The 13,383-nt window shown below is 49.0% G+C and overlaps 2 protein-coding genes across 2 annotated transcripts; one reads left to right on the plus strand and one right to left on the minus strand.

The window, feature by feature from the left end:
• Positions 1-1,759: 1,759 nt before the first annotated feature.
• LOC146755038 (uncharacterized) lies at positions 1,760-4,056 on the minus strand. Its single transcript, XM_085526421.1, has one exon. It carries the CDS (start codon positions 3,299-3,301, stop codon positions 1,814-1,816), a length of 1,488 nt encoding a protein of 495 aa, XP_085382547.1. The 5' UTR covers positions 3,302-4,056; the 3' UTR covers positions 1,760-1,813.
• Positions 4,057-4,060: 4 nt separating this feature from the next.
• Positions 4,061-7,664, plus strand: LOC146755039 (uncharacterized). The gene is made up of 2 exons (XM_085526420.1): positions 4,061-4,938; positions 5,357-7,664. The coding sequence occupies exons 1-2, from the start codon at positions 4,846-4,848 to the stop codon at positions 7,022-7,024; spliced, it is 1,761 nt and encodes a 586-aa protein (XP_085382546.1). The 5' UTR covers positions 4,061-4,845; the 3' UTR covers positions 7,025-7,664.
• The last annotated feature ends 5,719 nt before the right edge of the window (positions 7,665-13,383 follow it).

Raw genomic sequence — 13,383 nt, forward strand, 5'->3', positions numbered from 1 at the left:
CACACAATCGTGTTTATTTTGTTCTCCAGTTGAATCAGGGAGTAAGGTGGCTGGATTCAAAGGTTTTGATCGCTCTAAGGTGATATTATCAGCTAGGAGCAAAATGACTTCGTAGCGGTGAGCGCGCTGTGGAGAAAGGGATTTTTCTGCATACCTTTTAAGCAAGATTTCTACTTCATGCGGAACCTTTACAACCAGGGGATGTCCCAAGACAATGGTCCGGACTTTCTCGGTGAGTTCTGCCGCTGCAGCCACAGCTCGAATGCAATAGGGAGTTCCCCTCACAACAGGATCTAATGACTGTGAGTAATAGGCGACAGGCCGCTCGTAAGGTCCAAATTTTTGAACTAAAACTCCTTTTGCAATTCCTCTTGATTCGGTAACATATAAGGTAAACGGCTTACCATAGTCGGGCAGTCCCAAAGCCGGTGCGGATACCAGCGCCTGTTTAATAGCCTGGAAAGCTTGCTGCATTTCATCAGTCCATGGTATCGGTTCGATGGCCTGGTCCTTAGTAGCTTCTTGTAAAGGTTTAACAATTTCACTATACCCTATAATCCATCGTCGGCAAAATCCAGCCTGTCCTAAAAATGCCCTCATCTGTTTCTTTGTGATTGGCCTAGGTACTGCTTGTACAGCATTAATTCGTTCTGGATCAATTTTCCTTACCCCTGAAGCTAATACATACCCTAAATACTTTACCTCAGGCTTACAAAACTGCAATTTGGAAAGGGAGACTTTATGTCCTTTTTCATACAATTTATTACATAAATACTTTGTGTCTTCTATGCAAGCTTCTTTTGTTGCACTAGCAATAAGTAAATCATCAACATATTGAACCAACACCGATTTTTGAGGTAAAATAACATCCTTTAAATCATTTTTCAAAATCTGTGAGAACAAAGTTGGTGAACTCGTAAACCCCTGAGGTAACCGAGTCCACGTTAACTGTTTCCCTTCCCATGTGAAAGCAAAGATCTCTTGGCTTTCCTCAGCAATAGGTATACTAAAGAAAGCTCCCGTCAGATCCATTACAGTATACCACCTGGACCATTCTGGTATTTCAGTTAATATTAGTGAAGGGTCAGGAACTACAGGGTGCAGGGCTTCAACATGTTCATTAATTGCTCTTAAATCTTGTACAAAACGATATTCAGGGTTCCCGTCCTCATCCTTTCTATTTTTAGAAACAGGCAGAATAGGAGTATTATATGGACTAATAATGGGTCTCAATATCCCTTCATCAATAAAATACTGAATTTGTTTCTTTAAACTAGGTAATGCTTCTGTCGCAATCGGGTACTGTTTAATTGAGGGCGGTGGTCCAGCTTTTGTCTTGATTACCACTGGTTTTGCAGATTTCAAAAATCCTATATCCTTACTACTATGACTCCACAAACCGGAGGGTATGTCTTTTAAGTCATCTGGAATTTCAATTTTCTGTTTCTGTTCTCTTTCTACAGCTAGTACATTCCCCAAAAAGTAAAGTTTCATCCCTTTTGAATTCAAATCTAATTTAGTGCCTAGTTCTCGGAGGACATCTCTTCCTAATAGGGATATTGGAGAAGTGGGTGAAATAACAAACTGTGCCCATGTCATCCGTCCTGACAAGGTTACAGGCAGTGGTTTACTCAAGTATTTCTCTTCTACCCCTAAAACTCCCTTGATAGTAACAGTTTCTAGTGATTTTTCAGGCAAATCAAAATTTAACAAACTTAAAGTTGCTCCTGTATCTACTAAGAATGCAACTTCTAGCCCATCTACTTCTGCGATTACATGACCTTCTGGACTCAGAGTAACAGCCATCCTCCTGTTATTGCGAGTGAGTTCGTCGCAAGCCTCCCACTCCTGAATCTATATGAGGCCCAGATGCGTCTGTCACCGGATAACCCTGGGGGGTTAGAAAAGGTCGAGGTCTGAGGGGGCATTCTCGCTGCATATGTCCAAAATCTCCACACCAATAACATACAATTTCTCCACCAATCTGGGGTGGAAATCCTCGTCTCCTTCCCCGATTTCCTCTACCTCTGCCTCTAGCATTTTGCCACCTATTCTGTTGAGCTGACTGAGTAATCGCAGCTGCCAAAAAAGCCATATCTTCTCGTTTTTCCTGCCTCTCACGTTTCCTCTCGGTCTCTCTCTCTCGTTCCTGTCGCTTTCGCTCCTCATCCTTCTCTTTTTGCATTTTCTCCTGTCTCTCCTGATCTCGCCCATTGTATACAAACGTAGCAACAGATAATATTTTTTGCAACCCCTCTGCCTGCCATCCCGGCATATGTTTCTTAAAATACTTATTAATATCGGGTGCAGCCTGATTTACAAACACACTAATTGCAAGCGGCTCTTGAAAAGTCTGCTCTGTCATACCCCCATACTTAAGTAAAACAGAACGAAGTCTATGCCAATAATCACTGGGATGTTCATCCAACCGTTGCTGACATTCCTGTACTTTGGACCAATTAGTAACCCGCTCGACACACTGGCGTACAGCCTCTAGCAAACCCTGTGTAGCCGTTCTCCAAGCCTGAAGCTCATCCTGTCTAACAATATTCCATTTCGGATCAGCTATGGGCCATACAGGTCTTCCTGGATTAGTATTTGATAACTCTCTATCCTTAGCCATGATCTTCTCTCTCTCTTCTACAGTAAATAATTCCTGTAACAGAGTCTGTATGTCCTCCCAATTAGGTTTATAATCTCTGAAAATACTAGACAACATCTTAGCACATTTTTCCGCATCCTCCCATAAACGCGGCATTTTCTCTTGCCATAGCATCAAATCTCCCGGTTTCCAAGGCTGATGTACTGCTGCTGCTAATAGAGGTGGTACATCAGGGCCGGTATCAGGACCAACCCTCGGATTAGAATGAAATTCAATAGTCATCGGATACTGCCCCACTTCTTTATTATTTCCATCTTTTTCCCGATCAGAATTATACCCACCCTGATGTAATTCATCAAAATATGCTAATAATTCAGTTTTGCTAGTAGCCTTCCCCAACTTAATTTGATTTCTTTTATCAGCCCAATTTATCCACACATATAAATAATCCATTTGATAAGGATTTCTATCTTGGAGTATTCGCCGCATGGTAGCAAGACGTTTATCATCAAACGTCCCCTCAGGTGGCCATACTTCGTCGGGACCAGCCCCACGAACCCGGGTTAAGAATGGCCAGTCATCCTGACACAGAGTGATCACTCGCTTCTTTTTTAACCCCACAACACCTTCAATCTTACTCCAGTTACACAAAATTTCCTCTAAGGGTGAACCCTTAATTATAGACGGCGATCCCCCCATAACTATTCTCCAAATAGAAATCCAAGGTCCAGTGAGAATTGCAGCCACTCTGTAATGAGGAAAATAAACCGCAGAAAAATAGAACCCCAAACCCCCCAAAAATAAGAAGCCTCGGGGACTCGAACCCCAAAAATAGGACTCGAACCCTTAAAAGAGTGGATGCACTTCCCCCTGGATATAATAAAAAATTTAGGCACTTACCCCAATCAACGCCTAGAGTCCCATCTGGGGTGCCAAACTGTTGCAGAAAGGAACCAGGTCGAGACTCGAACTCGTGGGTACTCCAGGGTTGATTTTATTAACAAGCTCAGTGCTCAGGTGAAACATGCATACAGAGCTTGGGTCACTCCTAGTGAATGACCCTTAAGCTTTACAAACGTCCTATATTTATATGATTAGGTAAACATTACATCATTTATGTTATTCATTTCTCGTGATTAATCAATACATCTTCAGTCCTTCTTTCTCGTGTTTCATCCTAGGCCCAGGCTTCATGCTTCACGTGTTACTCTTCTTTTGAACTTGTCCAGAAATTCATTATCTTCTTTCATCCGAGCCATCCGGGCTAGACCAGTCCATTCCATCTGTCTTATGGTTAAACTATACATTTTAACTGATTAACTACTAAATAGCAATGTCAGCACTATTATTGTCTACCTCTGCTGTTTCATAACTTCACAATACTCTAACACCCCTACATGGGTCATGGTTCAGGGCTATACAGGGGATACTTGAGTAGCATATTGGTTGAGAAATTTACCATTTTTCCTAACATAAAGAAATATAAAACTTTGCTGCCCTTTCCTTCTCTCTCTGGTGTAGTTCATTTTGTAACAAGTAGAGTTGGCAACAGCGCCGTTCTCAAGCAAAACTATTTTAGAATCCAGCAAGTTACTTCTTTCACTGACTTGGCATGGTTCGGCTATAGAGATGAATATAGCCCGCACAGTGAATGGCTTGTACAATACCTCTTCATCTGCACCACTATGTGAGCTCATCCTGTGCAGCAGGAGAAGAACAGCTGGAAGCTGGAGGTGCTGCAGGCCCAGCTGGAGGGCGAGCGGCTCCACTGCCAGGAGCTGCAGCGCCGCTGGGCTGCCGAGAGATGTGAACTGCAGAAGGCGGCAGAGCGGGAGCGGCAGCTGCTGACCGACCAACTGCGCTGTGCCTGGGAGAAGCAGCAGGCCCAGGAAGAGCAGCAGCTGAAGGAGTGGGAGCAGCGGCAGCGGGTGACGGGGACCCGGCAGCTGCTGCTCTGGAAGGAGGCCGAGCTGCGCGCGACAAAGGAGCTGCTGCAGCGTGATTGCGATGCAGCCCTGCGCCAGGCTCGGGAGCTGCAGCAGCAGCTGGCCAAGGTGCTAAGGAACCCCCCCAGCAGCGAGGCGGCCCATGCCCAGCTGCAGGACGTCCTCAGCAAGCTGCGCTGGGAGACGGATGGTGAGCAGCCCGCCTGCATCCGCCACCTCCAGCATCAGCTGGAGCTGGAGAGGAGGCTCTTCACCTATTACATCGTGGGGAGCTGGGCAGATGTGCTCCGTAACGCAATGTCCTGCTCCCAAGAAAAGGAGGGAGCTCTGCACTGCCACCGTGCAGAGCAGGGCTCCAGTCGACTTGCCGTGAAGGACGCTCACGTCCAGGTAAGATGACACACTGAGAGAGTGGGGATTGTTCAGCCTGGGGAGGGGAGGCTCTGGAGAAACCACAGAGCGGCCCTCCAGTGCCTGAAGGAGAACTGGGGAAAGCTGGAGATGTACTGGTTGTAAGGGAGGGTAGTGATACAACAAAGGACAGTGCCCTGAAAGTAGAAGAGGGGAGATCTGGATGAGATATAAGAAGACAGGACACCATGAGGGGGCAGAGGCGCTGGCACAGGCTGCCCAGAGAGGCTGTGGTTGCCACACGCCTGGCAATGCCCCAGGCCAGGCTGGACGCACCTTTGGGCAACCTGACCTAGTGGAAGTTGTCCCTGCCCTTGGCATGGGCTTGGAACGGGAGAGTCTTGAAGGCCCCTTCCTACACAAACCATTCTGTTATTCTATGATTTTCTGGTTCTAGGTGCCAGAGACAGCCAAGGAAGACCTGGGGATCCCGGGCAGCCGGCCCTCTCCCCGCCGGGGCCCGGCACAGCCCCCCACCTGCCCTGCGCAGCGGGAGGAGAAGAGGCAGGAGCTGAAGGCACTGCAGGCCCAGCTGGAGGGCGAGCGGCTCCGCTCCCAGGAGCTGCAGCGCCGCTGCGCTGCTGAGAGATGTGAGCGGCAGGAGGCGGCAGAGCGGGAGCGGCAGCTGCTGGCCGACAAACTGCGCTCCAAGTGGGAGCGGGTGCGGGTGTCAAAGCTGCAGCGCCTGCGGGAGCAGAACCTGAGGCAGTGGCAAGCAGAGATCTGCCAACTGCTGCAGGAGAAGGAGGCCCAGCTGCACCAGATGCAGGAGCTGCTGCAGAAGCGGCGCAACGACACCATCCGCCAGGCATGGCAACTGCAGCGGCAACTGGCGGAGGCGCTGCTGAGGAGCGACAGCAGCAGAGCAGACCACAGAATGCAGCAGGAAGTCCAGCGGCAGCTCTGCTGGAAGTCCCGTGCAGAGCAGGCCGTGGAGAGCAAGCGCCTCCAGTGTGAGCTGCAGGAGCAGAGAAGACGCTTCCTGCAGTACATCCTGGAGCACGTGGAGGGGCAGCCACGCGTCTTCTTCAACAGGGCCAGGGCCTGCCATCGGGCTGTAGCAGAGGTGGGTGTTCAGGCTACAGAGCAACAAGAGGCCTGCCCACCTGAGCGCAGGGAGCAGCAGGAGCAGAACACCCATCTGCTGAGTAAGCTGAAGGAGCTGCAGAGACGGTGCAGCCTCCTTGAAGAGAAGAGCAGAAGCTCTCAGCAGATATGGGAGGAGGTGGAGTGGCTCAAGGACAAGACGCGTACGCTCTGCCTCCGTACCCAGCAGCTGCTGGAAATAGTCTGGCAGCTCAAGGAGGCCTCTTCCGCATCCAAAGACACCACAGAGAAGGCAGAGGAGGTCAACCAGCTGCAGGGACAGCATTTGGAAAAGGAGGCTGCAGAGCAACAAGAGGCCTGCCCACCTGAGCACAGAGAGCAGCAGGAGCAGAACACCCACCTGCTGAGGAAGCTAAAGGAGCTGCATAGACAGTGCAGCCTCCTTGGAGAGAAGTGCTGCCTGCTGAGGAGCAGAAGCTCTCAGCAGATGTGGGAGGAGGTCGAGCGGCTCAAGGACAAGATGCGTACGCTCTGCCTCCGTACCCAGCAGCTGCTGGAAATAGTCCAGCACCTCAAGGAGGCCTCTTCCACATCCAAAGAGGCCACAGAGAAGGCAGAGGACATCAACCAGCTGCAGGGACAGCATCTGGAAAAGGAGAATGAGACGGCCAAGGAAGACCCGGGGTTCCCAGGCAGCACAAGCAGCAAGCTGCTGGAGCAGTGCAGCTACCTCCAACAAGCCCTGAGCAACCTGGAGAGTCACTGCCAGGCCCTGAAGGCCCAGAACCACCTGCTGAGAGACCTCCAGCAGGCTGACATCAAGCTTGGAGTGCTCAGCAAGAGTCTGGAGGAAAAATGCACACAGCTCCAGGAGATGGGGAAAAAGCTGAGGCCACACAGAAATCCCAAACAGGAATGCCCCAATCCCCAGGAAAAGCCGGGGGAGTCAAAAGTGTGGCCAGTGGCAGTCTGCATCTACATTTTCACAGACCATCACCACCAAAACGAAGATTCTTAGCTCGTCACAGCTACAAAATCCTTATGAGGGCCCTAATGAGGACCCAGAAAACGAGCTTCCACTGACAGCTGGACAATACGTTTACATCTGTGGAGACATGGATGAGGATGGCTGGTTTCTGGGAGAGCTGACGGATGGCACAAGAGGACTGGTCCCTTCCAATCTGGTGGAAGAAGTTTCAGACGATGACCTGGATATCACCGTGCCTCCAGGGCTTCGTGATCTCCTGCTGGATACCGATGATGAAGAGAGACCAGGCAGCAGGAGCAGGGGCAGAAAGCGATGGTCACCATCCAGAAATCTGTGTCCGTGTGTTGGCTCAGCCTGGGGGACGCCGAGATTCCTCTCCATAAGACAGCAACATCCCATCAAGATTCCACCTTTCTGGATGAAGGCTACCTCATGCTCCACTTGACGTTCAAGTGGAGTGTGGTCCATCAGCAGGAAGGCCTTAAAAATTCATCCCTTGTAAGACTGAGAATTTATTACACTGGACTGGAATAAAACAACAAAAAACAACAAAAACGCCAAAACAACTTTAAAAAATTTGTATATTGTATATTATTTATATATATTATATATTATAATATATGATTATATAATATATATATTATAATATACATAATATACATTATATACATAATATATATAATACAATAAACACAATAATAAATTATATAATATATATTATATATATTATAATATTAAAAAAATTCTAATAAAAATAACCAAACCCAAAAAGTGTGTCCAGTCTTCTTGTTTTTAGACAGTCTGCTTTTGTAAACGTACAAGGAAAGGTAGAGGCTGAGGAAAGCCTCCAAAGTCTTTCTCAAGCGCTCTACCTACAAGTATTAGAATCAAGAGAGAAAGGAATCATCACTGCTTGCCTCTGTTCTTTGGGACACCTGAAGTACCTTGGAAGGCCACACTTCCTGAGCCCTACAGACAGTCTGTCCCAAAGCAGCTGTTTGATCATTTCCATTGGGTGACAATGCATAGCGCTTGCATCGTCTGCAGGCACAGACTCAGATGCAAATCCACATCCTTAACTGTAGGTCCGTACATCCTTTATATACATGCTCTAGCTCCTACTTGAAATTTTCTGTCTGTCCCTATATGTCAGCAGGGCAATTAGCAAGTCTCCTTCACGTCTAGACACCAACTGCCCATACAAGTGCGTGTGATAATGCACGCGGCTGCCGCCAGCACTCTGTGTAAAGAGAAACTGTCAGAGAGCTGCACATCAGGGAGGGGTTCCTTGGTCTCAGCCTCTGCTTGCTTTTCTGGCTGGCTGTGAGGGACGCTCACAACCAGGTGAGACAGTGGAGATCTCTGGGAGATAGGACAGTTACATTCCTTGGAGCCAGATGTGAGTTCTTCATTCTTGAGAGTTGAATTCTCTTCTGGTGACACAGCCGGTGAGACACAGACAGAGGGACGCCAGTGGACTGTTTGTTCTTGCCCACTTGTGTGTATGCACATGGCTGTGAGCAAGGCTGTGCACATCTTCATGCACAAATGAGCGTGCACGGAGCCGTGGACAGTGCTGGGGTTGCACACATGTGAGTGTGCATGGGTGAGTCCATTAGTGCACGCATGTGGGAGGGTGTGCAAGGATGAGGTGGTACGTGTGTGTGTGTGTGTGCAAGGATGGGGTGGTACGTGTGTGTGTGTGTGTGTGTATGTGTGCAGGGATGGGGTGGTACGTGTGTGTGTGTGTGTGTGTGTGTGTGCAGGGATGGGGTGGTACATGTGTGTGTGTGTGTGTGTGAGTGCAGGGATGGGGTGGTATGTGTGTGTGTGTGTGTGTGTGCAGGGATGGGGTGGTACGTGTGTGTGTGTGTGTGTGTGTGTGTGCAGGGATGGGGTGGTACGTGTGTGTGTGTGTGTGTGTGTGTGTGTGCAGGGATGGGGTGGTACGTGTGTGTGTGTGTGTGTGTGTGTGTGTGCAAGGATGGGGTGGTACGTGTGTGTGTGTGTGTGTGTGCAGGGATGGGGTGGTACGTGTGTGTGTGTGTGTGTGTGAGTGCAGGGAGAGGGTGGTATGTGTGTGTGTGTGTGTGTGTGTGTGTGTGCGCGCAGGGATGGGTTGATACGTGTGTGTGTGTGTGTGTGTGCAGGGATGGGGTGATACATGTGTGTGTGTGTGTGTGCAGGGATGGGGTGGAATGTGTGTGTGTGTGTGTGCAAGGATGGGGTGGTACGTGTGTGTGTGTGAGTGCAGGGATGGGGTGGTACGTGTGTATGTGTGTGTGTGTGTGTGTGTGCAAGGATGGGGTGGTATGTGTGTGTGTGTGTGTGTGCAAGGATGGGGTGGTATGTGTGTGTGTGTGTGTGTATGTGTGCAGGGATGGGGTGGTACGTGTGTGTGTGTGTGTGTGTGTGCAGGGATGGGGTGGTACATGTGTGTGTGTGTGTGTGTGTGAGTGCAGGGATGGGGTGGTATGTGTGTGTGTGTGTGTGTGTGTGTGCAAGGATGGGGTGGTACGTGTGTGTGTGTGTGTGTGTGTGTGTGCAGGGATGGGGTGGAACGTGTGTGTGTGTGTGTGTGAGTGCAGGGATGGGGTGGTACGTGTGTGTGTGTGTGTGTGTGTGCAGGGATGGGGTGGTACATGTGTGTGTGTGTGTGTGTGTGTGTGTGTGTGTGTGCAGGGATGGGGTGGAACGTGTGTGTGTGTGTGTGTGAGTGCAGGGATGGGGTGGTATGTGTGTGTGTGTGTGTGTGTGTGTGTGCAGGGATGGGGTGGTACGTGTGTGTGTGTGTGTGTGTGCAGGGATGGGGTGGAACGTGTGTGTGTGTGTGTGTGTGTGTGTGTGTGTGTGCAGGGATGGGGTGGTACGTGTGTGTGTGTGTGTGTGTGTGTGTGTGCAGGGATGGGGTGGTGGCCATTTGCACGAGCACAGAGGTGTGCAAAGCGGTGGGCGATTGCTCCGTTGAAGCAAGAAGCAAGCGTGACAGTGCTCCAGTTGTAAGGAAGTGCATTGCTGGAACAGGGCAGAGACGTAGAGAGGACGTAGGTGGGACATGGAGGTGAGATAGATGGGGCATGAACTGGATCTAGAGAGAGGGGTGAGAAGGCAAGGTGGATATCCGACAGGTGGGGACAGGGGCCTGTACAGGTCAAGGGCCAAGTCCAGCTCTGCAAGCACAGCAACATGTCGGGGACGCCGGGCTGCGGCTGGGGATGGAGCAGAGCAAGATGGAGAAAGGGGGGAACATTCAGGGAGCGAAGAAATCTCCAAGTGGGGCTTTCTCCATAGCTCAGCCTGCAGCGCAGCCACACGACCTAGGCAGGCCTCAGACTGGGATCCTGCTGCTGGGTGCTGCAGGGTGCAGCCTGGCTCAGTCCTCTCTGCACCTGGGGACTGATGGCTGTGTCTGGGATGGCAGTGAGCCTCCTCCACTCCAGGCTGAGCCACTCAGCTCTCCCAGAATTCCCGTCCATCCCCCTTTCTCATCCCTCCATTCCCACGCAGAACTGACTGAGGAGGGGAGGGATGGGTCCAATGGTGGTGGCAGATCTGGGACACTGCCCTTTCTGCTGCCCTTTCACATTGCCCTGAAGGTGGGCCCGGGGGCCTGGGGAGGTGGGCTTTGTAACTGAAGGAGCGGCTGCAGGCAGGCAGAAATATGGCAAAGACATTTAATAATTGAACATAGCAAACAGTCAAGAAATGACAGTATTCCCAACCATTTCCCATCCTAACAATCCTTTCTGATCCCACCCCCTCAAACTCCCACCCCCAATCAACTTCCCTCCCTCTGCCAAAAACCTCCCAGCCCCCTGTTGTAATCCAAGAAGAATGGCAGCAGCCATGGATCAAGAGAAGGACTTGACAGAGCAGCAGCTGTGGAGCAGGATAAAGAGCAAACCGTGTTGGTGGTGGATGCGACAGGCAGTGCCAGCAGGGCGTCCCCTGCTTCAAAGTGCACCTTTCCTCTTTCACCCACCACACATTCTCTCCTGCATTCAGGGTCTGAGGGATTTCTTCCAGTTTTACTCCATATCCGCATGGCCAGTGCGTGATACAGAGCCCAAGTGGAACACCTGCTTGGAAAATGAAATCAACTCTCCCATTCAGTTCTATGAGCGTGCGCCTTCCTCTCAAGTGATGCGTGGTCATATTTGAAAAATCCAAATTAGTTGGATATAAGAGAGGTAATAGCATCATAACTGAGCATTGCTAATACATTCAATGATTATCCCGCAGATTCCAGCACCATTGGTAACATCAGACCCCATTGGATTCACATCCAATCTATTAACATAGTAGAAGCACAAGATAACCTGGATAATGCCTAATAACTCTGGTTCCTGAGACAGTAGTTGGCAAACCTGAAGGCAAAAGGTCAGCGTGCTAGGACAAACAGCCAGACAGCAGTATGGTTAAATATGGCTGCGTCCATCGACTGCCCGAAAAGCCATGCTTTTATAGCAGACAGACGAGGGTGTTTAAAAACCACAGACACCAATTGGAGGAAAGCTACCGCAATAACAACCCCTGGTCAAAGATCCCCCTTGAAAGCCACAAGCTACTCATTCTTTTCCTAGAGGTGTCCTTGGTTCTCATGCTGTTTCTCCCTCCACAGCTGCTGCTCTGTGAAGCCCTTCTCTTGATGCATGGCTGCTGCTCTGTAAAATTCTTCTGGTATTACAACGGCCCCCCAGATTCCCACCCCAATAATTCCTTCCTCCAAATTGCAACACTGAATTTCAGAGTGTAACATTATCAGAGTACAATTTCTCCCCCAGAATTGCCACTGCACCAAGTTCCTTCCTCATCTCCCTTTCTGCTCTTCTCGTCTGCGCGTCTTCCTTACTTTCATCCTGTCCTTTTTCTTCTGGTGATGGATATCTTCAGGCTGGAGGAGCTCTTGTCTTGCTGCAGCCACCCCAGCATCCCTTGCCAGCTGTGCTGTGCCCAAACTCATCCTCGCTGATCCATGCCAGCCGATCATCGATGTCTGCCATGTCCTCCGGGCTGCCTGCGCTTGTTGTCACTGCTGGAACAGCAGTCTGGAAAAGGCAATCTGGAAAAGTAAGTTCTTTGTACTTGAAAACTTCTCAGTTCCTTCTGATCTCGATATACAAAGAAGTTCCAAGTCCCTGTAGCTTTTGTGTTTTCTTTTGCAGAAGGATTCTGTGATTCTGTGTGATTCTGGATGATCTTTGAGATCCTTTTCAACCCAGGCCATTCTATGACTGTACAGTTCCATACTGGAACAAATATAAAATGCTAACTATGTAAAACATGGAGTCAAACCTGTGTGATTTGTCCACACCAGGAGGTGATTAGAAAACAATTTGTAAGCTACAAAGCTGCTTGCTGGAAAGGAAAAGAAAATAAAACTACAAGAATAAGGGAAAACATTTCTTCGTGAAAATAGGAAGAATAATGGACCTGCCATGAAATTTGGGTGAAGCTGCCTGATTTTATGAAGCTATTCACATTATTTTCTTGGTGCTGTGTTTCCCAAATGAGTGGTTTCTGGCTCTGCTTCAGCACCAGTCTGCATGTGAACATCAACTCTATTCACCATCTGGGAAGATTAGGACTTCCCTTCTCCCACCAGCACCACTGAATTACAGTTACTCAGTGGTTAAACAAAGGAATCCTTAAAGAAGGGTTTACAGCTGTCCTGTTATCTGAAGTGCTTGGGGCATTCTGATACTATTAAGCTCTATGTATTAACAAGTTAAAAATTAAAGGTAGGCATCTGATTGTTGTGACAGTTTCTAAGTGATTTGGAAAGCTGTACCACCCAACCACATCTATTTGATGGAGGTGACAAAGCTCAGTTTAATTTCTGACTGCTGTTTAAATTCTGAAGCTCGAGCTGGTTCCTGGAGCAGAAAAAGCTCGGAAGCTGTCCCTCCTACAAGCAGGCACCTCTGAGCAAAATATGACATCTCAGTTTCTGATGGTAAGGTCAGGAGATCTGATACCAGCGTCTAGCTTTCGGCTTCATGCTATGTTAGTGGGACCTTTGGCATCTAGCACTTAATGATCTTGAAGGTTTCTTCCAACCCAAGCCCTCCCATGATCCTATGATTCTGTGATTTCATTCAGGTTTATTAAGATGAGATGAGTTCTCCTAAATGTGCTGTTCTCCATATGATTATAATTGGAGTCTAGATGGGTGACTGAAACCAGACACCAAACTTTCTGATGGCCAAAATGAAATGAAATCAATCCTTTACTGTGTCAGTAGTCTGTAACTAGAGCCCATCAGGTAATTCCCAGCCTCCTGCCTGTATCAGTGGCTGCACACAGTGAAAAAGTCTGATGGGATTTTAACCTGTAAAATGTTCCAAAGCAACCAGAGGGTGAATATATTCACTATGCAAATACCTACA

Source organism: Coturnix japonica, chromosome 36, assembly GCF_054131305.1.
Source record: "Coturnix japonica strain WE chromosome 36, WE-NBRP24, whole genome shotgun sequence".
NCBI classification, from domain to species: domain Eukaryota; kingdom Metazoa; phylum Chordata; class Aves; order Galliformes; family Phasianidae; genus Coturnix; species Coturnix japonica.

Bases quoted from the DNA above. Each gene is read 5' to 3' on its own strand.
- LOC146755038 (XM_085526421.1), bottom strand. From the start codon at position 3,301: ATGGGGGGATCGCCGTCTATAATTAAGGGTTCACCCTTAGAGGAAATT.
- LOC146755039 (XM_085526420.1), top strand. From the start codon at position 4,846: ATGTCCTGCTCCCAAGAAAAGGAGGGAGCTCTGCACTGCCACCGTGCA. The intron at 4,939-5,356 runs GTAAGATGACAC...TTCTGGTTCTAG, and splicing joins TGAAGGACGCTCACGTCCAG to GTGCCAGAGACAGCCAAGGA.